At 40.4% G+C, this 27,656-nt stretch overlaps 5 protein-coding genes across 5 annotated transcripts; 2 read left to right on the top strand and 3 right to left on the bottom strand.

Moving 5' to 3' along the window:
* Positions 1 to 758: 758 nt before the first annotated feature.
* On the top strand, positions 759 to 2,455 carry BCR41DRAFT_300870 (hypothetical protein; the record flags this gene model as incomplete). The annotated part of the gene is made up of 6 exons (XM_022020599.1): positions 759 to 984; positions 1,108 to 1,288; positions 1,387 to 1,465; positions 1,577 to 1,757; positions 1,854 to 1,933; positions 2,057 to 2,455. 6 exons carry the CDS (start codon positions 759 to 761, stop codon positions 2,453 to 2,455), a joined length of 1,146 nt encoding a protein of 381 aa, XP_021884397.1.
* A 516-nt stretch (positions 2,456 to 2,971) lies between these two features.
* On the bottom strand, positions 2,972 to 6,141 carry BCR41DRAFT_347676 (rac gtpase). Its single transcript, XM_022023140.1, has 5 exons — positions 5,885 to 6,141; positions 5,441 to 5,457; positions 5,255 to 5,313; positions 4,829 to 5,009; positions 2,972 to 3,377 (listed from the first exon to the last, which is right to left on the bottom strand). The coding sequence occupies exons 1-5, from the start codon at positions 5,913 to 5,915 to the stop codon at positions 3,087 to 3,089; spliced, it is 579 nt and encodes a 192-aa protein (XP_021884396.1). The 5' UTR covers positions 5,916 to 6,141; the 3' UTR covers positions 2,972 to 3,086.
* A 3,689-nt stretch (positions 6,142 to 9,830) lies between these two features.
* BCR41DRAFT_347675 (glycogen synthase) lies at positions 9,831 to 14,090 on the top strand. The gene is made up of 6 exons (XM_022023139.1): positions 9,831 to 10,074; positions 10,205 to 10,578; positions 11,454 to 11,781; positions 12,090 to 12,308; positions 12,412 to 12,598; positions 12,794 to 14,090. Exons 1-6 carry the CDS (start codon positions 10,008 to 10,010, stop codon positions 14,004 to 14,006), a joined length of 2,388 nt encoding a protein of 795 aa, XP_021884395.1. The 5' UTR covers positions 9,831 to 10,007; the 3' UTR covers positions 14,007 to 14,090.
* Positions 14,091 to 14,156: 66 nt separating this feature from the next.
* Positions 14,157 to 15,300, bottom strand: BCR41DRAFT_300839 (Bicoid-interacting protein 3-domain-containing protein; the record flags this gene model as incomplete). Its single annotated transcript, XM_022020597.1, has 4 exons — positions 14,157 to 14,469; positions 14,638 to 14,809; positions 14,870 to 15,016; positions 15,177 to 15,300. 4 exons carry the CDS (start codon positions 15,298 to 15,300, stop codon positions 14,157 to 14,159), a joined length of 756 nt encoding a protein of 251 aa, XP_021884394.1.
* Positions 15,301 to 17,227: 1,927 nt separating this feature from the next.
* BCR41DRAFT_419619 (hypothetical protein) lies at positions 17,228 to 21,667 on the bottom strand. Its single transcript, XM_022029787.1, has 3 exons — positions 19,898 to 21,667; positions 17,575 to 19,766; positions 17,228 to 17,440 (listed from the first exon to the last, which is right to left on the bottom strand). The coding sequence occupies exons 1-3, from the start codon at positions 21,503 to 21,505 to the stop codon at positions 17,278 to 17,280; spliced, it is 3,963 nt and encodes a 1,320-aa protein (XP_021884393.1). The 5' UTR covers positions 21,506 to 21,667; the 3' UTR covers positions 17,228 to 17,277.
* Positions 21,668 to 27,656: the final 5,989 nt, after the last annotated feature.

The following is a 27,656-nucleotide window of genomic DNA, read 5'->3' as shown; positions in this document are numbered from 1 at the left end:
AAGCGCAGGCAACGGATCATCATTCAGTTAGCAAAAATTATAGCAGAGCCACAACAATTGCCAATCCTCATCCACGTAGGCAGACTTTACAAGGAAACGCCTCGCCTAGTGTCTTGGGACATCATTCCAGTGATGAAGTGGCCTCATTAGAGCATGGACAACCCGATCCTTCAGAGGCACCGGTTACGGCGCGGGAACGCAAGCGCAAAACGAGTCGCACATTAGTTAGCAATGGAGTCGATGAAGCAGCACAGCGTGCCCACAAACCAGTCTCTCGCGAGCGTGCATCTACGTTTGCTGTGCCAGTCCAGACCTTTGAGCATGAGCATGTACCTAGGACATCGTCACCATTAAAGACGAGCTTATTCTCGAGCAAACGTCAAAATAGCATGCCAGTTGCTTCCACCGCCCCAAAATCCACACCACAGTCGGGAATAGCTTCTCCACCGCCACCGCTGCCATCCTCACCATCTCCGCCATCATCACCTGGATCCTCTTTGCGACGATCGTGGAGATCTTTGTCCTTGTCTCTTGCTTCGACTGCAAAGTCTGCACTTCCCCTAGGATTATCGTCCCCAATCCGCTCAAAGTCGCCCGGCTCAGCTTTGGATCCAAAGCATCAGCGGCATCGACAGTCGATGCACGGTACAGGACTCGGGAATGAATATGATGAAAACTACAGCTACTATGATCTTCTTAGCGGCAGTAATAGCTCGCTCATTTCATTGCCGCCCTCTACAGCCAACTATCTCTCCTTGATGCGTCCAGCGCCGGATGCTTCATTCTATAACCACTTGACGGCTAAACAAGAGGTGTTGCGACAGTTCTTGATGGATTTCCAGTCACGACTGTGGTTTACATATCGTAAAGATCTGGCAAGGATTGAACCTTCGTTTTATACATGTGATTCAGGATGGGGATGTATGATGCGCACAGGGCAAAGTCTTCTTGCACAAGCGTTTGTGCAAGTTCTCCTTGGACGCGGTACGCTTTTTCCCCTCCTAATTGTCTTGTAATAACTTTGTCCCTGAATGAATACTGCCTTATTTTACTCAATTTTTTTATTTTTATTTTTATTTTTATTTTTATTTTTATTTTTTTTATTAGAATGGAGGGCACATCTGTCGCAGACGCAATATGGTCAGAGGCGGTATACAGAAGTCTTGAATTGGTTTGTGGATGATCCTGATCGGCCTTATAGCATTCATCGGATCGCGAAAGCTGGTTTGACACTCGATAAGCGTATTGGAGAGTGGTTTGGACCTTCGACTGTTGCCCATGCCTTCAAGTAAGCAAATGCGCATGAACACAATGTGATCCCTGATTAAAACCACGTTGGAGGAATGTGTATGATAGATACTAAGACGAGGGTTCTTTTTCTTGTAGGCGACTATCACAACAGCATGAAGACTGTCCATTGTCTATTATGGTCCCGATGGATGGGTTGCTCCAAGTTTCTGGGGTGGTTCAAGCAGCTACGCATGTTAAGCAGCAGCATCAGCAGCAGCAGAGAGGTTCATTTCAGAATCAGACCAATTTGTCGCCATCATCCATATCATCAGCGACAGAGACGAAGAACCAGTTGTTGCTGGGAGGTGCTTGGAAGCCGGTTCTATTGTTGATCCCGACACGGTTTGGGTTGGATAAATTAACAGAGAAATATATCCCTAATCTGAAGCAACTGTTCCGGATGCCTCAGTTCATGGGGATCGCAGGTGGACGTCCTGGTCGATCACTCTATTTTGTTGCTTGCCAAGGTATATATATTTGGTGTTATCGTTATGAGGGTAGTATGGTGATAATTTCATTGGATGCTAATAACCATTTTTATTCCTTTATTTTGCTATTCATAGGAGATGAGCTTTTCTATTATGATCCACACTTTGTTAAGCCTCGCGCCTTATCGGAAGAACTAGGCACCTGTCCTGTTCCAGTAAGGATCATTGAAAAATATATATATATATATATATATATAGTTTTGTGGGATATGTGGTGTTTCTTTGTAGAGTCTAATTTTTTTTTTTTTTTTTTTTTTTTTTTTGGGAACTTGTTGCAGAGCTTTCATTGTTCGGTGGTGCGCTGCGTGGACATTGTAGAATTGGATCCATCGATGTTGCTAGGGTTTTTAATCCAATCTCCAGAGGATCTTGAGGATTTCATGGTGCGACTCAAGAAAGATATGGACCGCTCATACCCTCTATTGTCAGTCCAAGACGATATGGGCCTACTTGGCTCTAATGGTGTTAATGGTCAGATACGTGAGGAAAGGTACCCTGGCCAACAAACCAATCACCATCATCATTACAGGCGCTCTGAGCAGAACGAAGAGAAGAAGGAAGAGGATACGTTTTCTGTCAAGAGTTTAGATTCAGAGGAGGAAGAAGAAGAGGAATTCGAAGATGACTTTGTAGTGGCGGATGAGGAAGAGGAAGAGCATACAGGGCTTTTAGTATGAATGAAGCAAAGCAAATCAGACGCCTGATGATTGAATAAAAAGTAGAAGTATGAAATCTGTTCAGAATGCAGTTTTATTCAGAGTCCTTTGCTCCTGGTCTTTTTTTTTTTTTTTTTTTTTTTTTTTTTTCCTATCATTATAGGGCTTGTTACAGTAAAAGATTGTTCATGCCCCACTGATGCTAATATGCTAATGATTGTGTTAACGTACACACATTTATACAAATATACACAAATGCATAATGCTGATTGGCCTGATCGCAACAGTTTAACGCGTTCTGGGCCTCAACGAAAAAAAAAAAAAAAAAAAAAAAAAAAAATGGCGATTTTGCGAAGACTAAAATAGTGTACATGTACAGTGATCTCGTTTACATGTATATGTATGTATATTTATACCACGCTTTAGCTGAAATGGCCCTTTGTAAAATGGATTGAAAGGTAAGCTTGAACAAGAAAGAATGTATATTTTTCTTCTTTTCTTTTCTTTTCTTTTATTTTGAAAGAATTGACACACATACACATACACAAAAAAAAAAAAAGCATTAAAAGGTATTACATGAAAAAGTAAAAAGTTGAAAAGAAAAAGAAAAAGAAAAAGGATATACTACTACTAAAAGAAAATCCCTTTTTTGTTACAAGATCAAGCACTTCTTTGACTTCTTGGCAGGTTGGACTGGACAGAGGACTGCACGGATGGCTTCATCAAAGACATTCTTCAATCCTGATTGGGTCAGGGCTGAGCACTCGAGGTAACGGACTGCACCGATCTCCTTGGCCATCTGAAGTCCTTGGGGGTATGAGATCGGGGTCATCTTCTTCTCATTCAGTTTCTCGAGTGTGTCTTTATCATCACGCAAATCCAACTTTGTGCCCACGAGGATCGTAGGGACGTTTGGTGCATGATGTTTGATCTCGGGTGCCCACTAATTGTATACATACAAATATAAAACAAAAACAAAAACAAAAACAAAAACAAAACAAAAAAACAAACAAAAAAAAAAAAGGAGCAAAGGAGGGTAAAAAGGGTGTTTAGCTGCAGGTTCTCTTTATAAACCAGGTTTTTTTTTTTTTTTTTTTTTTCTTTTTTTTCTTATCCACGCACGCGCCACTCTTTCCCCTTCCCCCCCATCTCGATCTCCCCACTCAAAATTGCAATTGCGCGACACATTTAAAAGTCCGATTGATGTTCAAATAAAATAAAATATGAAATAAAACAAAATGTAAAATAAAATCATGGTGTGTTGTGATAATCACCAGGATCAATCTCTGCATGCATTACTACTTTTAAATCTTTTGTTTTTTTGCTGTTGCTGTTGCTGTTGCTGTTGTTGTTGTTGTTGTTGTTGTTATTGCTGTTGTTATTGTTGGTGTTGTTGTTGGTGTTGGTGTTGGTGTTGTTGCTGAAAAAGACATCCAATCAATCCTTGATCCAACAACCGAAAATGGACGAAAAATGTTGTTTTGCACCACTTTTTGTAAACGCATTGAGGATGCAGTACCATGATCAAGGGTCTTTGGAGAATGTAGTGTTCCCTTAATTTTTTTTTTTTTTTTTACTCCTTCTATCCATCTTCCAAAAAGATGAAACATCTGGAGTATAGAGCTTGTCCCATCCACACTTCCTCTCCCTTCACTCCCCTGATGTTGTATGCAAATACATGTATATATGTAATGTATATATATATATATATATATTTATTCCAGTGCTCGGCTGACAAATTTGAGAGATCAGTTATAGATCTTTCGGTAAAGGGGGACTCTGGTCTTTTTATCCGAGAGCTGAGGGAGTGAAAGTAGGGGGGGGGGGGGGGGGAAGGATACACTCTCAGAGGTTTATTTGTCCATTGTTGGGCTTTTGTTGATTGTCTGAAACGACAATGCACAATATAACGCCATGATCATATAATATATGAACCGTGTTTGCTGAACAAATAAAGAAAGCTGCAGCATAGTAGAAAAAAGTAGAAATATAACAATAATAATAAAAATAAAAAGGAAAAAAAGAAAAAGGTGGTTCTTGTTGGGGTCCACCGGTCATGGTCCACGGTCCATTATTGATTGCCCATTGTCCGCTGTCCCGTTCCTTTTTTCAGTAGAATATAAAAAAGTTGGGACCCATGTTTCGTATCCCAATTCAACGTTCTAATATCTGTGCGATTTTTTTTTTTTTTTTTTTTTTTTTTTTTCCTGTGTGTTGATGTACAAATGCTCTCCTGCATTGCATCCATAAAAATCAATCAAAAACTATCACACCGTTTCTCTTTTTTTTTTTTTTTTGTTTTGTTTTGTTTTGTTTTGTTTTGTAATAATGTATCCATAGAGTATTGAATACTATCCAGAAAATGTTGGGCCATTTCCTTTTTTTTCTTCTTACCTTGGTGCTAACGTTTTCGAATGAGGGAGGGCTGACGAGTGAGAAGCAGACGAGGAAAACATCCGTTTGGGGGTAGGACAATGGACGGAGGCGATCATAATCTTCCTGTCCGGCTGTGTCCCAGAGACCGAGGTTGATAGGTTTTCCATCGACCATCACATTGGCAGAGTAATTGTCGAATCTGGTTTAAAGAAAAAAAAGGGGGGGGGGGGGAACAGTTAGAATGTCATTGGCTGAATCAGAAAAAGAAAAAAAGAAAAAAAAAAAAAAAAAAAAAAAAAAAAAAAGCGCGCGCACTGATATCTCCGAGATTTTAAAAAAGTATTCATTCTGTCCAAAGTCAGGTCAGGTCAGGTCAAGTCAAGTCAAGTCAAGTCAAATGCTTTCCTTCCAACGAAGGGTAAAAATAGGAAAATAGAAACTTACACTGTAGGGATGTACTCGCCTGGGAAAGCATTGGTGGTGTAACTGATGAGAAGACAGGTCTAAAGGTAATATGTATATTTACAATTCTTTTTTTCCTTTAGTCCATTTGTCACTACTTCATCTGCAATACACACAGTTCTCGTTCCCTTTTTCTTTTCTTCTTCGCTTCAGATTCCTTCCATTTACCTTTCCAACAGCTCCATCTATGTAGTATTCATTCCAGAAGAAAGAAGGAGAAAAGAAAGATTAAAGATTAAAAAATAAAAATAAAATAAAAATAAAAAAAGGTTAGGAGAGCAAACAAAAACGTGGTGAAGAGATGGATGAGAGAATAGGGGTGTTAACGCACAGCTGGTTTGAGGGAAAATAATATTAAACATTTGTACCGTTACATGGCACATGAATGTAACACCATGCAAAATACACATAAACAACTCTCTTTTTAGAAAAGAAAGAAAACAAGTAGGTTCAAGTCAAGTCGATTTCATTTTGAAATGAACTTTTTTTTTTTTTTTTTTTTTTTTTTAAATGAAATGAGATGAAATGAAAATGAGATGAACATTTGGTATAAAGGTTGGAAAAGAGGTGGCGAAGGAAAAGAGAAGGATGGGGAGGGCGTTTAGATTGTACCTCCGACGACAACACATTTGATGGCCTGCATAGTGAAAGAAGTGGTATTGGAACGGATAAAATGTTTAGAGGAAAGGAAAGGAAAGGAAAGGAAAGGAACGGAAAGGAAAGGAGAGAAGGAAAGAATAAAGAAAGAAGACCAAAGGGCTTTTAAAAGAAAGAAAGAAAGCAAGAAAGCGACGAGGGTGCAAGAGAAAGATGAGAAGAAGAGTATTAGAAAGAGAGAAAGGTGAGTAGAGAAGAAGAGAAAAAAAAAGAGAGAGAGAGAGAGAGAGAGAGAGAGAGCAATGGTGGTTAAAAAAAAAAGAGAGAGAGAGAGAAAAAGGGCTTTTATCATTATTATATTTATATATACTCTATACGACATGTATGACAACGAACGCTTCTCCTCCTTTGAATTCTATTTTATCATTGACATAACGCCGTAAACCAGCATTCGAGAAAAAAAAAAAAAAAAAAAAAAAAAGGCATGACAGGAACAATAAAGCAGCTTTTTTTTTTTTTTTTTTTTTTTCCCTTTCTTTTGACAAGGATATGCAAATATGCAAACATTGCAAACCTGTAAACATGCAAACATGCACATGGCATGGCCATTGCAATGGCAACGACAATAGCAATCGCAGTAGCAATGTTTATTTATTTGTTCATTACATTATACACATTACAAGCTTTGCAATCCAGTTTCTTGATCCCCATTTGATTCCTTACCGTCATACAACTTCATCCAACGGTCAACCTAAACAAATAAATAGGCAAATGCAAATAAAGCTAATAAAAAATAAAGCGTATAAATAAATAAACAATAATAATAATATAAATAAATAAATAAATAAAAATAAGAAAAAAAAAGGGTTCATTCATTCAATGCTCCCCATGTTACATCGACATTAGACCATGACCATGATATATAAATCAACTGAAAGGAAAGGAAAGAAAGTATTTAGCTTGCTTTTCCATGGCAAGTAAAGCGGAGCAATTTATTGCAATGAAAAGACATGCGACATTCAAAAGATATTTATACATGTATACCATGTGCTAGAGAAACATCAACTTTTTTCTGAAATGATGGTTCAACATTTATAAACACGCGCTCACTTTTTTTTATTTTATTTTTAATCCTATACTAATCAATTGCCATCATCATCATCATCATCATCATCATCATCATCACCAACATCATCATTATTATTAACATTATCACCATCGCCACCATATTATCATCATATCATATATATATATATATTGTAAACTAAGCTCTTGTCCTCTTCGACTCGATTTACAAACATCTTGGTTTACTACAAGGCATATTCCGAGTCATGCAGGAAGTTATTGCTAATGATTATAATGATGATTGATAACTAATAACTGACCATTGATGGTGATGATGACGAAGATGTAGAGATGCTGTTTATTGATGATAATGACTATGTCAAATGCATAGCAAATACACATTTATATAAATATATACATATCACTATGTAATTCCTATTGCCTTATTGTTTTATTGTTTTATTGTTTTATTGTTTTATTGTTTTATTGTTTTATTGTTTTATTGTTTTATTGTTTTATTGTTTTATTGTTTTATTGTTTTATTTCTTATTTTAAAAATTTTTTTATACTTTTTTTTTTTTATATAGCTCTCATGGCTATTTTAAAGGACAAGATGAACGACTTGACAGCAGCTCATAACAGACGAGCAACAAATGGAGCATGATCTCGGTTGTGAGGACATCGCTAAACCCTTTGTCTTACTGTCAATTGTGCCTGAAGGGCCAGTGGATAAACGTGAATGGATAAGGACCAATGGTTTTTTTTTATTTTATTTTTTTTATTTGCCGATTAAATTATTTCCGATTTTTAAAAAGAGTTTTACTAAAAGTTTTAGAAACATGGGACAGCACCCCTCTTTCTCTTTCTCTTTCACTTCCATCCACTCTTTCACTCTCATTGTCTCTCTCTCTTAAGCTCAATGACCCATGCATAGACACGAGTGAAACAGTAGGTTTACAAAAAGAGTTTTATGAAATGAGCATTCATGAGAGCCGCTGTGTATCCTTGCTTCAAATCTAATGTCCATGCACTTTTCTTTTTTTTTTTTTTTTTTTTTTTTTTCCAACATAACGTTCATTCAATGGTCCTTTACCTCCTTTCCTTTCCTTTTCTCTCACTTCCCCCCCCTTTTTTTTTTGGACGTTATCAAGAGTTTTATTTTTAACAGTGCATTGACTTTTTCTACTCACTTCTACTCCAAAGCTCTCCTCGGTTTTTTCCTATTTTGGAATTCAAGCCAGTCCACCTTCCTCATCCTCCTCTCCATAAAAAGAAAAAAATTCTGCGAAACTGACAACACATGCTTGGCTCTCTAATGTACTTTTTTTTTTTTTTTTTTTTTTTTTGTAATCTCGTACAAAATTAGTCCTTGCCCTTGACTTTAAACAATGGCATTTTTTTTATTATTATTTATTTATTTTTATTTTTCTTCATTCGGTTCATCCTTTTAGTGTGAAGGATGTATATATGTCAGCAGATGTACATCGGATAGACAAGTCTTTGGCACAAAGTGAACCGAAATTATGAACAGAACATGAACATGAACATGTATAAATCCAAAAAAAAAAAAAAAAAAAAAAGAGTTTATGTACCATCCTCTAAATCTAATTCGTTCTCTCGTTCTCTTATTCTTCCAGAAAGGGTGATAAACCTACTGCCGATCCCAACTCTTACGCTTGCTCTTACTCTTACTCGCACTCGCACTCTTATTCTTGTTCTTGCTCTTATTCTTACTCTATTCTACCCTACTCTGTTAAACATTTGACGCGCACATGACTTTTGTGGCGGAGCAAAAACCTTTTTAACTTTTTTTTTTTTTTTTTTTTTTTCTACTTTTCCTTTTTTTTCTACTTTTCCTTTTTTTTCTTTCTTTCTTTCTTTCTTTCTTTCTCTTCATTCAAAGAAAAAGACCTTCCTGCTTTAATCAATCAAGAGCTAGTCTTCGTCTGTAGAAGAAAAAAGATTAAGAAAAAGAGCATAGTAGCAGAGATTAGACTGCTTTATATCGTCACGCGTAAAGGAAAGTTTTCTATTTTACTCTCTACCTAGTAAACTAGCATGCAATCATATGTGATGTGTGATGTGATATGTGTATATTTATATAAATATACATATTTGTGTGTGTCTGTGTGTAGATAAATGAATGTGAAATGAAAACGACATGTTTCTTTTTTTAGCAGCACAGCAAAGTCACCAAGGCCCAGTCGGGTTGTTTTTTTCTAGTTAGTTCTTTTGAAAGAATAAAAAAGAACGCGTCTAAATTTGAGACTAGACTTGGACTAGCGTAAATATGTATATAAAAACAGTAATATGATAATAATAAGTGATATGTATATATAGATATATATATAATAACATTGATATTAAAAATAATTATAATATGAAAAATAAAAACCACTGCGTGGTGTCATCATGAGAAAAAATGAGATGTTTTCTTCCCAACAAGTTTGGATATAAACACAATTGTAGAGAACTTTTTTTTTTTTTTTTTTTTTTTTTTTTTTACATGGAAACACGAAAACAATACTTTGAGGGGAAGGAAGTCTTACAAGTGATAATATTAATATATACATAGATATCATAGATATTTGTATGTGTGTATAGCCGATCGATTACGATTACGATTACGATTACTGTTACGCGTTTACAAGTTTATAAAGTTATAAACTGATAGCTAAAAGTGAAGGAATGCATGGGCCTCTTTGTTTGCTGCATGTCATGTGCATAGAGTTTATAGTTGTCTTGACTTGTCGTCATTGAGCAAATAACTTTATTATCTCCAACTTACTTAGATAAATATATTATACATATACTATATACTTTACAAACTAACAAACTCCGTTGAGGCTATCTAATCTAGCCTGGTTCGTCTGTCTTGGTCCAGCATTCTGACCTCTTTATCTTTTCTTTCTTTTACCTTTTTCTCCTTTTTTCTTCTCTTCCTTTTCTTTCCTCCTTCTTTGTCTTCTATCCGCATTCGTTTATTTCTTTTCTCTTCTTCCCCATTTCTCCATTTCATTCATTCATTCATTCATTTACCTCTCCAACCTTCCTTCTCACAACTTTTTGAACCATGAGCGAATTAAGAAACGTTCACAAGCCCCTCCTCTTTGAGATTGCATGGGAGGTTGCTAACAAGGGTAAAGGAACACTCACCAGTCTATAAAAAGAACCTTTTGCTTTACTCCAAAAAAAAAAAAAAAAAAAAAAAAAAAAAAAAGGAAAAAAAGAGATCTGACTGATAAACACTCGTTTTGCCATTTAAAAAAGTCGGAGGAATTTACACGGTGCTCAAATCAAAGGCACCAGTCACAAGCCATGAATATGGCGATCGTTATACAATGATCGGACCATTGTCCTACAAGACTGCCCCTCTCGAGGTCGAGACCCTGGAACCAGACACGCCCGAGCTGAGACTTACACTCGAATCAATGAAGGAACGTGGTGTCAAATTTCTTTATGGTCGTTGGTTGATTGAGGGTGCTCCCAAGGTCCTTTTGTTCGACACTGGATCGGTCTATCACAAATTGGATGAGTGGAAGGGCGATCTCTGGAACGTGGCCGGAATCCCTTCCCCACCAAATGATCATGAGACAAACGAAGCCATCTTGTTCGGTTATCTTGTTGCCTGGTTCTTGGGAGAGGTAAGTCAGAAGAAGAGGAAGAAGAAGAAGAAGAAAAAAAAAAAAAAAAAAAGGATTCATATTGAGTGATCATTGAAACCAATAAGAGCTTAAATATAGAGTGAGAGACAATGGCCGAGAATGCAAGAGGATTGACTGGATGGAGTCCTTCTATTACATCGAATGATATCTTCCCCTTTGTCTTCCTTTAACTGTATGGGCGAAAAGTTTTTTTTTTTTTTTTTTTGTGTATTTCGTGGGAAAGCACTGTTATCGGATTACAAGATTTTTCATTTTAGTTAGGTGATCACAAATCCTCATTTACATATTGCTCACCATTTTATTATCCTCACTCCACCTTGAAACTATATCCTATCCTATCTACTTCCCCCCAACCGAAAGATTGCGGGCGATAGTAACACATGGATGATAAGCAACCAACACACTGCCGGATGCAATTTACCACCTAACGCGGCTCTCCTATATCCTTTTTCTTTTTTCTTTTTTTTTTTTTTTTTTCATGCTGCTGGATTTGGGTTTTATTTTATTTTTATTTTTATTTTGTATCTGTACACATTCTTCGTGTATGACAATTGATAATGGTGATGGAGAAGAGTGAGAAAGGGTTTGTTGGGTGTGTTTGTTTTTGCATCATCACGTCAAATCGATCCTTTCTATGCCCTAAATATCAATTGAAGGGAAGAGGGGAGGATCCATGCGCACTAATTAGGTCAAGAACTTTATCCACTATCGTATATGCCCTTCGAATATTCTTACACTATGCCCAAGGAAGGATAGTCTGTGTTCTAATGCAAACTTTTTTTTTTTTTTTTTCTTCATTTCGTCTCTCTCTCTCTCTCTCTCTCTCTCTCGTATGTTATCGTATGACTGACTAGTTCGTGGCCCATGAGACAAAAGCGGCGGTGATCGCTCACTTCCATGAATGGCTCGCAGGTGTAGGTATCGCGTTATGTCGGAAGCGTCACATTGACGTCACCACCATCTTCACGACCCATGCCACCCTATTAGGTCGGTACCTCTGTGCTGGATCCGTTGATTTCTACAACAACCTGAGGAACTTTGATGTCGATCATGAAGCAGGCAAACGAGGCATCTATCACCGATACTGTATCGAACGTGCTGCTACTCATTGCTGCGATGTTTTCACCACAGTCTCACATATCACCGCCTATGAAGCCGAGCATCTATTGAAACGCAAGCCAGGTAAAAAAAAAAAAAAAAAAAAAAAGCTTATATGTCAATGCAAAAAAAAGAACCTGCATGTATGGGATGTGGGAAGGGATTAATGAGCAAGGAATATCCATCAAACAATGATTAATTGTAATCAATGCAAGGAAAACGCGATTTTTTTTTTTTTTTTTTTTAGCCTCTCTTTTCCCCTGACTGTAGTAGATTCATTTGCCATCATTTCCTCCTTTCATTTTCTCTCTCTCTCTCTCTCTTTCATGTTTGTATGTTTGTTTAATTTATTAATAGATATTTTTTTCTTTATTTTTTTATTCTCTCATTAGATGGTGTACTGCCCAACGGATTGAATGTGGTCAAGTTCTCAGCCATGCATGAGTTCCAAAACTTGCATGCAGTGTCGAAGGAACGTATCCATGACTTTGTGCGAGGACACTTCTATGGCCATTATGACTTTGATTTAGAGAACACACTGTATTTCTTTACAGCTGGTCGATATGAATACCGCAACAAGGGCATTGACATGTATATTGAATCCCTTCAGCGTAAGTTGTTTATTATTATTATTATCATTATTATCATTATTACTGTTTTTGCATGCCATACATTCATAATTATTAACAATGACATATTTATTGAAACAAATAGGTTTGAATGAAAAGCTCAAAGCCACCAACTCACCCATGACAGTGGTTGCATTCATTATCACCCCTGCAGAAACACACTCGTATACTGTCGAGGCGCTGAAGGGCCAAGCTGTGGTCAAGCAGCTTAAGGAGACTGTCCATGATATTTCTAAGCGTATGGAAAACCGTCTTTTTGAGAAGGCTTCTCGGTAAGAAAGAGAAAAAAACATCCAATATTTTTTCAGTTATTTTTGATTTACTAGACTTTGCTATGCTTTTGTATTCATCCCTCTCTCTCTCTCTCTCTTTTTTTTTTTTAATTCTTGCTACTGCTTCTGCTTTTGCTTCTGCTTCCGCTTCTGCTTCTGACTCTACATCTGTTTTTTTTTTTTTGCTTCTTTCAGTGGCGGCGATGTGGCGACGACTCAGTTCTTGACGAGCGAGGATGAAATCCTGTTGAAACGCCGTACTTTTGCTCTCAAACGCTCAACATTGCCTCCGATTGTGACCCATAACATGGCGGACGATAGCAAAGACCCGGTCTTGATTCAACTACGCCGCCTAGGCTTGTTCAACCATCCTTCTGATCGAGTCAAGATTGTGTTCCATCCCGAATTCCTCAACTCCAACAACCCATTGTTTGGATTGGATTATGAAGAATTTGTCCGAGGTTGTCATTTGGGTGTCTTTCCTTCGTATTATGAGCCTTGGGGCTATACACCTGCTGAATGTACAGTCATGGGAGTCCCTAGTATCACTACCAACCTGTCTGGCTTTGGATGCTTTATGGATGATAACATTGTCGATTCTTCAGAATATGGAATCTACATTGTCGACCGCCGGATGAAGTCGGTCGAGGAATCGATTCAACAACTTGCAGACCAAATGTTGGTCTTCTGTCAGAAATCTCGTCGTCAACGTATCAATCAACGTAACAGAACTGAACGCCTGTCAGATCTCTTGGACTGGAAGCGCATGGGACTTGAATATATCAAGGCCCGTCAACTGGCTCTCCGAAGAGCCTACCCAGACTCGTTTGATGATGATGACTTTGTCCTCTCGAACCTGGATAAGGAAACCCAACAGTTGTTGGTCAGTGAACAAGGACCAAAGAAGAAGATTCCGATCCCAAGATCTGCTCCAGGATCTCCTAGAATCCGAACACCCTTGGAAGGGGTTGACACCGAACTAACGTTTGCAAAGATGTCTGCCAGTGATAGGGAGAGGTACTTGCAGTACCGAATGGATGGACATGATGATGAGGATGATGGCTTGATCCCTTCTGAGCTGGCGGATGAATTGGATCTAGATGCTCCTTCGACCATGCAGATCAGGTTGCCACAACATTACCAGCATCGTCATCAAAAGTCATCAGGCGCCAATGGTACTAAAGATACCACGACAGAAGATAACAATGAGCATGACATGTCCACTGCACAAGGACGTGCCTTGACAGGAGTCGCTGCAGCACAACAACAATACAAGAGTTTGATGGATGGTGGTGAAAACGGACGTTACTATGGCAAGAACACGGCTCTCAACGCTGGCGCGCCTCCTTCCTCAGCTGCTAACGTCAACAACAACAGCAACAGCAATGGAAGCGGATATCGCCAATAAAAACAAAGACAAACAAATAAAGCTGTATATAGTTGTAACACACAGATTTAAATGAATAAAGGCGATTTATGCGACATCCTTTTTTATTAATTGCTAAATGGCTTTTTTTTTTTTTTTGCTATTACTATTGTTATTACTTATTTATATATTTTACTTTTTGAACAAAAAGATATCGCGGTTAAAATTGGCAGCAGCGCCGCCGGAATGGCCTAAATGGACACATTCCTTGAATCCGACCTTTGGTCCCAGCAAATATTCTTGGAACTGATCTGGCTTGAAATGAATATGTTGATAGGTCTCAAACATTTCGTCTGTGATACGTTTTCGTTTTGAATAGGTAGAGAATGCCTGTGGTTCCAACAGGAGGATTCCATCTCGAGATAGACTACGGTAGATCTTTTGGAAAAACTTTTTCAGACCTTCATCCCCATGATGCAAATGAACCCATTTTGTTAACGACAAGCTATGAAAAAGATAAGGATAAAAAAAAAATAAAAAAATAAAATAAAAACATTTGTGACAGAAAAAAATATATAATCCCTTTCTTTCTTCTTTCTTTCTTTCTTTCTTTCTTTCTTTCTTTCTTTCTTTCTTTCTTTTTTTTTTTTTTTTTTTTTTTAGACTCCCTTACCAGAGAATGACATCCCATTGCTCAGCATTTGCCTCTTGATCATTCTCCTCCGTTACCCAGTCTGCTATTCGTAGCTCGATGTTGTGGGGGAACAGAGCTTCTTGCTGAGGATTCTCTGCCTTGGGGATTGGGAGAAACCCGTGTAGCCAGTACATGGACTTTGGAAAGTAAGCTTCATATCGTATGTCCCCACCTACATTCCTGCTGTCATCGCTACCGCTAGTACTATTACTGGTATCATTATCAATATCATCTTTGGTTTGCTTGTAGACCTTTGGCGCCAGCTGTGAAAAAGTTTTGAGGACAAGGTTTTGTGCTTTTCCAATAAGGCTTGGATCAATATCAACACCCTGAATCAATCGCGGCTTGTAATGCAAAGCTGTAAAGTGAAAAAAAAAAGAAAAAAGAGACAATGCAATACCGTTTGCTATTAGTCTTTGAACTCTTTTTTTTTTTTTTTTTTTTTTTTTTTTTAATTTATAACATTCATGCCTTGAAGGTGAATAATAATTATAATAATAAAAAGTCGGTCTCCATACCAATAAATGTTGTTAAAAGAGCAGCATTGCACCCAATGTCTAGCACACGTTTGTCTCGAAACCAAATTGGGTCCAAGAATTCAAGTCGTAGATCTGTCTCTTTGGCTAGCTCTTGTATCGTCATCTCCTTTTTGCCCCCGCTTGAACGCTCGTTAACGCTCGTAGAGCCTCTAGAGCTTGAGCCGGGCGGGAATAGGAGCGATGGCATGCTCGCCCAGCGGTCATTGCGCTTATGTGGCGGCCGCTGCTCTGGCAGATGTCCTTGCTGCAGCTGATTCTCCTGCTGTTGTTGCTGCTCTTTGAACCCTCTTATTGTTTTGAATCCGGACATAAAAATAGAAGATGTCGATGCAGGTGTTTGCGCGATTGCCACTGCCGCTGTTATTGTTGTTTCTGCTTTAGGTTTAGAGCTAGAACCCTTATTTGCATAATGTTTCGCACGCTTACTATCTCTTTCGGATGTTTCTTGCTCATGAGATCGCTTTTCATAGTAGTTTGGGTAGTTGCCATAAGGATAGGCATATGTTCCTGAGTGAGAATTTGCTGGTTGAACAACAATGGGCTTTGCGTTGATCAAAGTTGTTGGATTCTTTACAGCATCAGTCCGAATAACGTGATCAGGTTGTGAAGCAGTGGCTTTAACTGATCTCGATGGCGCCATTGCTGATGATGGGGTTGTTGGTGTTGCATCGTGAGAAGAATGTATATCGATAACAGTCGTGCCATTCCGATCCGATTTTGAAGTCACCTCACTATCTTTTGCTTGGGGTACAAAGTCTGGTTGAGATCCCCATGTTTCTTCCACTTTGATACCATTGGATGATGGAGAGGATAATATGGTGAAAGCGCTTGAAGTTGCTGGATCACGTATAAACGTTCTGTGCACTCTGTTAGAATTGCTTTTGTCGTACTTGAATGTTCGCGTCCGCGATGAGGACGACAAGGCGCCATTAGCCGTATTGGCATTTGACAACGACGGGGTCATTGGGGTATAGTTCTTCATAATGTCTTTAGCACGGAAGACACTTGACCCAGAAGTAGAAGTTGTTGAGGCTTTGCTGCCGTCATGCTTGGCGCCACTGTTGTTGCCACCAATATTTTTGTTGATTGGATTCGGTTGGGTCTTTTTAACAGCAACATGGCGAGGGACAAGTCCTGAGGTGATAACCGAGCGTGATACCGCAATTGTTGACGATGGGGCAGCCATTGTTGCTGTTGTTACATTTGTGCTCGGGTTTGTCATGCTACACTGGTTATCTTCTATTTCTTCTTGTCCTTGTGTCTTTTCATTTCGTTGTTTTTTTGTCACTTGAATGTCATGCTGAGTAGAATTGTCTGAAGCTTCTTTGCGTTTTCCGATGGAATGCATTTTTCTTTCTGAATAAACAATTAGGTACTCAGTTGATTGGGAAAGAAAAAGGTGAAGTATTCAATTAGTTGGAAAAGGAAAGAGCAATGTTATTCAGTTGGTTGGAAAAAAAAAAAAAAAAAAAAAAAAAAGTAGAGAAAAGCTAAGAAACAAACCTTAAATAGACACATTATGTCACGTGAAGTCAATAGCTACACGCGACGCGTCTACTCTGTGGAATGTTGGTCATCTTGCCCGTGTGTGGTGAATGAGGTGCGCACAGTTACAATAGCATTACTCCGGAAGAGGCAGAATGAGGCAACATCATTATAGATAGCTGGATAGCTGTCTTGTACTATCCCTCCAGAGGACTATATCATCACTCTTTGTAGGGAATGGACGAGGCAACTGTCCTCTGGAGAACGATGATGACATGTCACTAAAATGAATAAAGTCTCGTACTATTTCTGACATAGAAAGGTGCTTGAAGACTCTTCGAAGTGGCGTATAATAATAATAAAAAAGAGAACAGATGACTGGGACGATGCGTTTGACTGGCTGCTGCAAGAAAGCGATTCGGAGCTGTCAGAATGAGAATGTCCTTCCAGAATACATGTACTAAAAATGACTGCAGTTTCCAAATTCTGCTTAATGACCCATCCCATCAATCAGAATATGCTATCTCCTCGAGGGATTTTATGCGAGCGAATTTATAAGCGTATATTTACATTAATGTTCAGAAGTAGATTTACATTATTTTTCACCCTCTGGTTGTGGAAGAACAGCAAAGATAATAGTGGCGGCTACGGACCAAAAAAGGCAACCTGACAATATCCAAATGGCCTGTTGGCGATGCTTCTTTCGAATCAGCGTTTCCTTGATCGCACGTGTCCGGAAGACTTGTCTGTCCACAGCTCTAATTGAAAAAAAAAAAAAAAAAAAAAAAAAAAGAAAGAGAAGAACGCCTGTAAGTGACATGCTATTTTTTCAGTTTCAGCAAACAAAGAAGAAAATACCCAGTAGTATAATATCACCTTCTAGTAAACTTACATTTTACCCAAGAGGCCCAAGACTGGTGAGAACCCTGTGTGCCCTGCGACTATACAAACTGCGCCCGGCCACCCACCTAAGATTCCTACAACCCATACCCACGGAGACTTCCAACCTCCATATCCAGGTCCGCCCAGTATGCCCAGTGCTAACAGCGATTGGATCGTTAACACAGCGGCCCATAAACCAATTCCTAGCGTCAACAGTCCATGCTGCTTGATCCGGTTATTGACATGAGTTTGATGTAATAGTCCTAGATTCTGATCCTGCACATATTTCAGAAATAGCGGGTAGTAATAATCTCGAAGTACCACTTCTGTCACAAACTGCTTGGCTGGCCCAAACAATAGCGAAAAGTTATTCTCTGTACGTGTCGACGACGAAAGTCCATTTTGTCTTTCCTGCATTTGTTGTAAGACTTGTGTATGGATTCGATGGCGACATTCAAGTGGAAGGTAGAACGGAGCCATGGTAGAAGCCGTAATAGTAGGTTGATCAATGTCTGTAGAAATAGGGTCGATTTTTGGAATCGAGTGTAACGGCAATGGCATTGCGTCTACTACATTTGTATTTGCTGAATCCGATGTTGAAGGTGCCACTCCTTGGGGCGGTGTAAGTGCTGTTGTTAGCAAAGCTTCATTTATGGGCGAAAGAGTATTAACTAAAGTAGTATTCTGAGCCTGGATGGCTGATCCATTAGCACCAATTTCAGGGACAGGAGGATAACCTGCAATTGAACTATCGGTCAATGGTCGTTCTGTGGTGTTACTTTGCAGGTATGACATGATCGGCGCGTAAAGTCGATATAAATCATCCTCGTTCCCATCTTTAACATCCTCATCCTCATCCTCATCCCCATCATATCTATCGCTCTCATCGTCATCATACTCATCATCTTCATCGTAATCACTGTCATCTGTTTCACCAAAGTCCTTCTCAACAGTCGTAGTGTTGATAGTCAGCGTCGGCAATTCCATGACGGTGGTTTCAGACTTCAAAAGCCTCGACAAGAAGGCTGTGATACCAGTGGATGTTGCCTTACGCTCTAATTTGGGGCGTCTGGATTCTGCAGTGGCAGCTTCTTTTTTGTTGGGAACAGCGCTATAATCATTACCCTTGTCGTCTGCGCCTGGCGATTCACCCTTCTCTTCCACGTCTACGTCCAAAACGACGTCATTGTGGCCGATGGTGACACGGTTTGTAGGAGAAGCTCGCCCCTCTTTCCCATGTGTTGAATGATCATGTCCTTCAACACCCATGGGGTTCTGTAGAGCATTAGCGCCATTATGCCTACGGGAAGCTCGTCTAGACTTCCTCCTCCTAGCCTCAGCGCTCCTTCTACTCTTCCATTTTTCATTCCATTCTGCAATGACTTGCTCCGCATATCCATCCCAACCTGGCCCAAAAAGCACTCTATCTCCATCATTGCCTGCGCGTCTTTGATGGGATGATGTGCTCAGCCCCTCATTTCCTGTTGCTGCAATGCCTGCCCCTCTCTCTGTCTTGGAGCCTAGGTCTGTTATTGTTGCTGCGGCTCGGATAGGGCGAGCCTTCTCTTCTTCGGCTATCATCGACGCAGTGCGTAACTGGACCAAGTATTTGCGATAGATCCGTAGTGCTGATTCCTCCACGTCCTCAATACCAATTGTCCTAAAGCTATGTATCATCATTGGTCGACCAATGCTGTTGTCTTGGATAGCATTATGTGCACTAGATGATGGGAAAGTACTTTCGCACGATCGACGAGGGAAAGGGCCTTCGTTTACTTTTTGATGCTGTGTCTGTTGAAGTATCTCAGGTTCTTGTTGCTGCTGGCTTTGCAGAAGCGGTGACGGCGTTGTGGGGGAAAATTGCTGTGAGGTGCTGTGCCTGATACCATTTCCAAGATACTCAATTGCAGTTGATGATTTCCTAGCACTCCTCAAGTTTCCGAGCGGATCTATTGAAATACGATCTTGTTCACGCTCGTGCATATCAGAGTCTACTGCTGCAACATCACCGCTTTCATTCAATAGAGTTTGTCCTTTTTCAAAGGATGTCCTTCCACCGCTATTATTGCCAGCCAAGGCCCGACTGCTATGATACCCTCTTCTCTCGCGTGTCAGAGCTCGCCCTCCATGTTGCTGCTCTCGCTGGAGCCTACGCTCCGAGATTCTGAACGTCTTACATAACTGTTCATGTGCAGTCACGTCCTAGAAAAAAAAAAAGAAAAAAAAAGAAAAACAAAAATGCATCAGATAGGAAAGAGGCATCATTCTTTTTCCTGGCCTTGCTATGTTTGAAGGAGAGAGCTATTCAAATAAAAAGAGAAAGAAAGACTTACGGCCCAAAAGTTAAGATATTCAACGCCTTGATGGCATCGTAAAAACGCCTCAAAATCCTCATACCCTAAAGGGTATCGGGCCCTCTTTTCAAGTACATCAACCAGGTGAGGTAACTCTACTATTGCTTCATTTGCATTGCCGCCTGAATGTGACCGAGATTTTTGTGTTTTCTTTGTGCGACCCTTCTTTTTCTTTTTCATTCTCTTGCCATTTTTTGTCTGTAATAATGATGATGACAATGGCTGGATGTTTCTTCCTCCTTCAGGATGATCATCAATAAAAATATGAGCTTCACTAACGCGGCTCTGGTCATTTTGGGGATAACTTTTGTTATTATTTTGACCTTGCTCCAATGGATGGACGTTGCAAGACGAACTCTCCTGTCGGATCAATGATAATGAAGGGCGCCACGATGAGCGATTACGACGATGCTCCGTTAGATGAGTTGGCTGTTGCTGTTGATGCTGCATCCTATACTCATATGAATCAACGCTACTTCTGGTCTGGTAAGCTCCTTCTTCTGCCACATTTGGTAGTGTGCATGTGGATCCAGTTGCTATACCGAGTATACCTCTGCTTCTCGAACGGCGCGGCCCGTAACCGTGATTGCCCATTACATATTTGGCTTCCTCTTCATCTCCTTCTTCAATCTTTTTTTGCTTCTTTTTCTTTGTCCTCTTTCCTTTCCTATCCTCTTCGCCGTCATCACTGAACTGCTCTTCCGAACTTTCAGAGTCAGAGAGCGGCGTGGGTGACTCAACTCGGAAAGAGCTTACTGCTGCTGTACCTCCCCATGACTCCTGATGCCTTTGATTCAGAGCTAGCTGCAATGGTGGGTGTAGTGTTGGGCTAGTACTATGTATAGAACTCTGAGGATAATACGTAGGGAAGGGCATGAGAGAGGATCTTCGCAGCGAGAGTGCACTATTGTTACCGTTGTCCAACGGGTCGTTGTTGTCGTTGGACTGAGATGGAGGCGAGAGCGTAAGGGATCGGCGAGGGGGTAGTCCCAAAATTAATGAAGTTACAGACGCATTGGGAACGTGGGACGCACGGATAGGCGAAGATGAATATACTGGTGTTGGGTACTGGTGCTGGTAATACGAATCCTGCGGGTTTTGTGGATACTCGATTTCAACTGCTGCAGAGTGTTCAGCATGAGTCGAGCTAAAAGCATTGTTGGTGGGTGTAGAAGGAGATGATGGGGTGGAAGAGGATGGAGACGATGGTGATTGTTGTTGCTGCTGTTGTGGACGGGTGTTGATGGAGGACGAGGAGAATGAAAAGGAAAAGATTCGGGAACGAGATCCTTGACTACCAGAAGAATAAGGATGATTATTTTGTTGTTTGCGAGATAGTTGTGAACGCAGAGGCTGGTGATGGTGTGGTTGGTGATGATGTAAGTGATGCAGGTGCAATTGTGAGGCCGAAGCCGAGGCCGGAACCGCCTGCAAGGCAGATCCGCGACGACCATTTCCATACCCGTATCCATATCCTGGAGGCAAAGCAGTTGCGACTTGCGAGGCTGAGGAATGGGGGCGGGGAACAAGTGCTTCCTCGGCGGGGGTCAAAGAGATGCGGGTGACACCCTGAAATTCTCCATCCATTTGATTACAGAAAGGATTTGAAAGAGGAGGAAGGATTAAAAGTGGTAAGGCAGTTTAAGCCGCTCTAACAGCCTTGTTTTTCTCTCTGAACCTTTATGAAGCAGGGAAGTGGGAGGGAGTCACAGTGACTTGAAAAGAGAGAGGGACACAAGAAGAGAAGGGTATGAAAGGAAGGAATGAAAAGAAGAATGAAATGAATGTGTGTTAATGAGAAGCATGTACAACTACATCCATATGCTCTCACTTGTATGTTAACTGCACTCTTATATCATCCATCTCAATTAAAAGACAAAAAAGCACTGACCGCAACATGCACGCACATTCATTTGCTCTTTAGACCTCAGAGGAATGATGCCACCTCACAGATGGATATGAAAAAAGAGAAAGAGGAAAATGTGAGCCCTACTTCTTCATACTAAACACCCCTGTCTCTAAAAATCAGGTACACAAGCTCAAAACACACGATGTAATCATAACAGCAGCATTGTCATCTTTGGACAGTAGATCCGATCGTGCAAATGGCAAATTTCATCCAAGCCAAACCAAGAAAGAATGAAAGAAACAAACGAGCAAGTTAAGCGAGATCATCGTCGCCTGGTATCTTTACTTTTCCATTACTTCTAGCAACATTTCGACATACAGTCGAGTGCTATGGGGGATTGCAAATCAAAAAATTGTCAAGTTTTGTTATATTTCCAAGATTATCATTGGCTTAGAGCACATTTCAATTTATTTTTTACTTTCTATTCAATAACCTATTCTCACTGAAGATACGTACACCATGATTTTTTTTGGCGAAGGGGAGTCCTGCTTGACACTCTGCCTAAAATGGAAACTGATAGTGACACTTCATTTGACTATTAGCTCTGGTAGGAAGAACTAACGCACTAGAAAAAACAGGCTAATCTTTTTGGGTAGTTATCAGATTCTATAGGTTTGCACAGGAAGGAACTCGCTGAATTTTAGAAAGTCTTCATCTCCATAAAAGTAAATCATAGTCAGGTAATGTTTTGGGAATGCAAAAAAGTCATGATGCTAATAATAATAATAATAACATCTAAAAAGTGGGACATTTAAACACTGCGTTTTGTTTTATATTTCGATATATCAATTTATTGTATGGTATTTTTTGTACTAATAGCACTGTTCTTGACCAAAAGGATCCTTGATGTCATTCCCTTCTAGTAACGGGTTGCTTTATTTTCAGGCATGCGGGTCGGCACCAATCGAGCAATTGTCATCTATGGGTCCCAGAAAAGAGCAAGGGCTTGGAGAAGTAAACAAGATAATGTTTAGAAAGGATACCACAAAGGTAATATCAATCATCACTGTCATCACATCGAGGTGATCGTGTTGAACTCACCCTTGTCACCCTTGTCACAACTCGTTACAAATGACCCCGCTAGCTCAACTAAGAAAGCAGCTCGCAAGCAGAAGCTGAACTATGTCTCGAACCCTGGATGGCCACGCGAAGCAGCACAGGTCCGATGCCCAATCATTCAGCACTAAACATGCGGTGCCTTCACTAGCACCTCGAACAACAGACATACATAGTAGGTCTAATCAATAGGCACTACTTGTAGCCGACAGAGACATCGACCTTTCTGAACCTGGACGGCCACGCGAAGTGGCCCAGCTCAGTGGTAATGGCTCTGCCTAAGTCATTCGAGGCCGAGCTGGCAAGTCGGAATTTGGAACAGCACCAACAGTTGTAATGGCTTGGAAATACAGCAACAAACAATTAGAACAGAGAATAGAGAACAGGGAATAGATAACAGAGAATAGTGCACAGCTTCTGATTCATCAGTGTCATCTATATCAACTTGGATTTACCCCTCGAGAGTGAGATCATTTACTGTAGAAACAATCGGCGTTCCGGTAATGATCTTTGGTGATGTGGATGTGAAGTGTGAAAAAAAGAGTGTGTGATGATATGAAAAAAAAAAAAAAAAAAAAACCGGTGCTGACGTTACTTATTAAACGACAACCAGGATTACCCTCCAGATACCTTAAAGCAAGGATACTAGTGGGAACGCTATATTGACTCAAATAACTTTATCACATCAGAGCGTGTCTACTGCTACCCTATTGTCCACTTGCAAAACAACAAAGACACTTTTATTACGACCTATATTTAGTGGCTGTGCTGGCGTAGGTGAGGACAAGGACGAGGGAATTGAAGATGATGACGAGGATGAGGGCGAGAATGTGGCCGTGGTTGCAGCTGGGGACTGGGTCGAGATTGAGGCTGGGGCAAGGGCTGGAATCAACGCGCGCTGTATCCGATTTGGTAGTTGCGATGATCGTGCGGGATCCCCCATCAAGCGAACGCTGGCTCCTATATTTGGATATCTTCCACAGATCTTTTGATCATCCTTTATCAACTGAAGCGCTGACTCTCGCAGCTTCTTTCTTTCATCTTCATGCCATCGTCGCCGCTGCTTGAAATAACTTTCATTGATGCAGACCCTGTCCTTATCGATCGTAGAGTCATATATGATCTCCATTCTTTGTCCTTCATCCTCATGGCCCAGGTGTCTTAACAGGGCTACAGTATCCATGAGGATGTATGGGTCCTGAAGATCGATACTAGGATCTGGCTCTGCAACATCCTCGGCAAGGCTATCATTATCAAAGTCCATAGCTTCAGGCGATGCCAGGCGGCTAATTTCATAAAAGGGATAACTCTTTCCACGCGTCTGGAGCTCCTTCTTCGCCGGCGACAAGTTATGGCCATGTTCATCTACGACATGGTAATCGGAGGAAATACTTGGTTCGTAATCATCATCATTCACACTCTCTTCTTCAAGCTCCATGGAATCGTTCACCATACTAGTCTCGTCTTCACAGTTAAAGAATCCCATGAAGCGATGGTCTTTTAACTTTGAGTCAACATACTCGCAGATGGAGCGGGACCCATCTAAAAGCTTGTACAGTCCCAACATTTCTTCATCAGAGGCAAAGGAGAACTGAGCTGAATTTGAGCCTGACTCTTGTCCGTCATACCAAGAATCATTCTCTGGATCAAGGCCTTCTGTTGCCTTGGAAACAGCAGCAGTACGAAGGCTTTATCGTATATATTTTATGGCACTAGCAACATCTGGGTCTCGAGTCTGATCCATTGAGCCTCTGAAATCAAACTTCTGCTCATCACAGAATATGTCAACATGTGCGAAGCAATTCCGAATCGACTGTGGTTTTACTTTATCCCAGACGCGTGCAATAAGTGTCCATCCCGTAAGGTTGTCAATGAAAAGCCTCCGTGCAATAGCGGCTGTCCTCTCGTGCAGACTTGCAGTCTGGCGCTTGTAGAAGGTTTCCTGGAGGCATTCTGCCTTGTAGTTCCTTTTGAACACAGCTATAATCCCAGCATCGAGGGGCTGTGTCCTACTTGTGGAATTTGCAGGAAGGAACACAATATGCAGATTGCGAAGTTGATCAAGCACAAAATCTCTCGGCATATGGCTCGGGGCATTGTCCAACACCAAAGCGACTCGGCGGTGGGGATCTTGGGCCGCGACCTTCAGCTGGAATCGAAGCAGCCAGATTTCAAAAATTAATGATCTCATGTAATCTGGCCTTTTATCAGTCCAGGGCGTTGTAAGTGTGTCCTGAGACTCTTTCGAGAGCTGCTCGAACTCTTCTTGCCAGGTTTCCCAGATACCTGTGTCAACTTGCTTGCCTGATCTCCAAGGCAGGACCTCAACTTTTGAGCGAAGCGGCTCGTCATTTTTGAAACCTTGCGGCAAATTCTCGCCTACAATAACAAGAAAAAATGAGTTGATTTTTTTTTTTTTTTAAAAAAAAAAAAAAAAAAAAAAAAAAAAGAATTGCTTACTCAATATAAAGAGCTTGCATCGGTCAGTCCCCGTTGCATTTGTGCACAAAAGAATCGAAACTCTTGTGCTCCGCACCTTGGTCCCGGAGACTTTGTCGTAATCCAGAGTCCAGTTGGACGTGGATTGAAGGAAGAGACCAGTCTCATCGCAATTGTAGATATCCTCTAGTTTAAATTGACTGAGGATATTTTTAATATTCTCTAGTTGTGGATGGATCCTTTCCATGTCTATTGATGCCGCTTCTCCTTTCAGGCTATATCTTTGGAGACTATACCGATCCTTGAAGCCTTTTAGCCAGCCGTTCGAAAATTTGGGCTTCTTGAAGGCAAGTTTACCCACGCGAGCCTCAAGGAGCGCATAGATTGCGCCGCCCATGAGCTGCACACCCAAGTTATCGATAGGAAGAAGGAGCTCGCGCCTGATATGCTCAATGGTGGTAAAAAGACCTTCTTCAACCGGATAAAAGGATCTAGAGCTGCTTTGAAGGCGATGTTGGGAGGAAGATTGACCGAGAGGAACTTTCAGAAGTTCCTCTCTTTTGGCCAACATGTGGTTGAGGATTCCCACTGTGATGCTGTGGCAGTTGCAGAACACTTTCTTTGTCGGTTCAAACACAGATTCCCCTTTAAGCTCGATGTTGTAGTTTACGACATGCCCTATCTGAAATATTTTATGGTAAGTCGGAAGTCAAGGAGATCAAAAGTTGTTTATTATTTTAGCTAGGTCGGAGCCTTATATAGGCTCCAACATAGCCGTCACTAATTGCTCTGATCTATGAATAAAAAGGGGAGTGCTCCATTTGGGTACACTCCCTAGCCTCAGGACGTAACACTATCCCATATTCTCAGGATTTCTACTTTCTGTCCGATGTTCAAGCTTCTGTCATTGTCGAGAGGGAGAGGCTTAATTGATTTATGGGAGGGGGCAGACATGGTTACTGGTAATGAACAGATATAAGGATTCATATACCATATTGCTGTGATATTTATATTTTCATGCTTTGAACTGAGAGCCGTACCCCCTCCTCTACTACACCTTTATCAAAGGAGTTTAAAAAATCCTCATTGCCATACCCGACCAGGCAACCAAATAAGCATACTAGAGAGAATTTTACATTTCACTCTTTGACATTCATCAGTTTGTATAGAGGAAGAATATGACAATAATCTTACAACGTTCTCTTAATAGCTTCTCTCCGTTGCCCATCTTGAGGTTACATTCTTGGAAAATATTACTTGTCGTAATCCATGGCGACTCGGTCCACAGTCCAGCGACCTAATTGATAAGGGAACCCATAATTTATTTAGTAATGCATTAAACATCCATTACCCCTTGCTTAACGTTTGTGGTCTATGGTGCGTGCAATGTTTTAACCTAATTGATATAGCTTACTATGTATATGGAACCAAAGTTCAATAGGACAAAGAGAGGGGTCTTTATTTCTGGACAGACGACATCTTATATACTATAAGATATCGTCTGCCCCACGTGAGTGGTAAATTAAATCATCGTATACGCTATATGGGTCTACATGGTGCAGTGCGTGCCAAAACTGATGCATTTTTTAACATCCATTCCTCATTCTCCTTTTCCTTTCTAATGATCTTCCCTAACATCACCGATTCTCATTCTCATCTCTCTCAGCTCTCATCAATGACGCAATTAGGAAATAATCGCCATTTGAAAAGTCATGTCTCATTGCATCAGTTTTGGTAAAAAGTACATGTCAGGTTTGTCCATCCCTTACTTCTCTCTTATTCTTTATTCTTTCTTTATAGCACCATCACCACTGATACACCAAGCGACACTCTACATATCTGTCATATCATAACATGAAATCACTATCCAAATCAACTATCCAAAATGCAACTGCTCTACTTCGTCAGGGAAAGTCTTGCAGAGAAGTGTCAAAGAGTTTAGGGATATCTGTTACCTCAGCTCAAAGGATTAGGAAAAGAGGCAAAGAAAGTATTCCAGTGCTGGGGGAGGGGCCGACCCTGCAAAGTCACTAAGAAAACAAAACAGCTTTAATCAAGATTTTTTGACATGGGTGTATTGGAGACCCTAAAAGATGGCCAACAACTTGTTCAATTGAGGAAGGAGTGCAGGTTAGTAAATCGAGCATCAGGAGGTTCCTTATGCAGGATGATATGGGGGCATATGTAAAACAGAAGCAGCCTGATCTGATGAAGAAGCAAATCTATGCTCGATATAATTCTGCAAAGGATCACTTGAACTGGACTCTAGAAGACTGGAAGAATGTCATGTTCTCAGATGAGACCATCTTTAGCAGAGTTGGGTCCTGCGAAAGA

This window comes from Lobosporangium transversale (assembly GCF_002105155.1).
Source record: "Lobosporangium transversale strain NRRL 3116 chromosome Unknown BCR41scaffold_6, whole genome shotgun sequence".
Classification (NCBI taxonomy): domain Eukaryota; kingdom Fungi; phylum Mortierellomycota; class Mortierellomycetes; order Mortierellales; family Mortierellaceae; genus Lobosporangium; species Lobosporangium transversale.
This window is presented reverse-complemented; position numbering and strand designations above follow the sequence as displayed.

What these genes read in the sequence shown, in the direction of transcription:
- BCR41DRAFT_347675 (XM_022023139.1), top strand. Translation starts at nt 10,008, where the DNA reads ATGAGCGAATTAAGAAACGTTCACAAGCCCCTCCTCTTTGAGATTGCA. An exon ending in GTATATTGAATCCCTTCAGC is followed by an intron (nt 12,309 to 12,411) that starts GTAAGTTGTTTA and finishes TGAAACAAATAG; the next exon opens with GTTTGAATGAAAAGCTCAAA. An exon ending in CTTTTTGAGAAGGCTTCTCG is followed by an intron (nt 12,599 to 12,793) that starts GTAAGAAAGAGA and finishes TGCTTCTTTCAG; the next exon opens with TGGCGGCGATGTGGCGACGA.
- BCR41DRAFT_347676 (XM_022023140.1), bottom strand. Translation starts at nt 5,915, where the DNA reads ATGCAGGCCATCAAATGTGTTGTCGTCGGAG. An exon ending in GGCGAGTACATCCCTACAGT is followed by an intron (nt 5,010 to 5,254) that starts GTAAGTTTCTAT and finishes TCTTTAAACCAG; the next exon opens with ATTCGACAATTACTCTGCCA. An exon ending in TCGAAAACGTTAGCACCAAG is followed by an intron (nt 3,378 to 4,828) that starts GTAAGAAGAAAA and finishes GTATACAATTAG; the next exon opens with TGGGCACCCGAGATCAAACA.
- BCR41DRAFT_419619 (XM_022029787.1), bottom strand. Translation starts at nt 21,505, where the DNA reads ATGGATGGAGAATTTCAGGGTGTCACCCGCATCTCTTTGACCCCCGCC. An exon ending in AATATCTTAACTTTTGGGCC is followed by an intron (nt 19,767 to 19,897) that starts GTAAGTCTTTCT and finishes TTTTTTTTCTAG; the next exon opens with GACGTGACTGCACATGAACA. An exon ending in TTGGGCCTCTTGGGTAAAAT is followed by an intron (nt 17,441 to 17,574) that starts GTAAGTTTACTA and finishes TTTTTCAATTAG; the next exon opens with AGCTGTGGACAGACAAGTCT.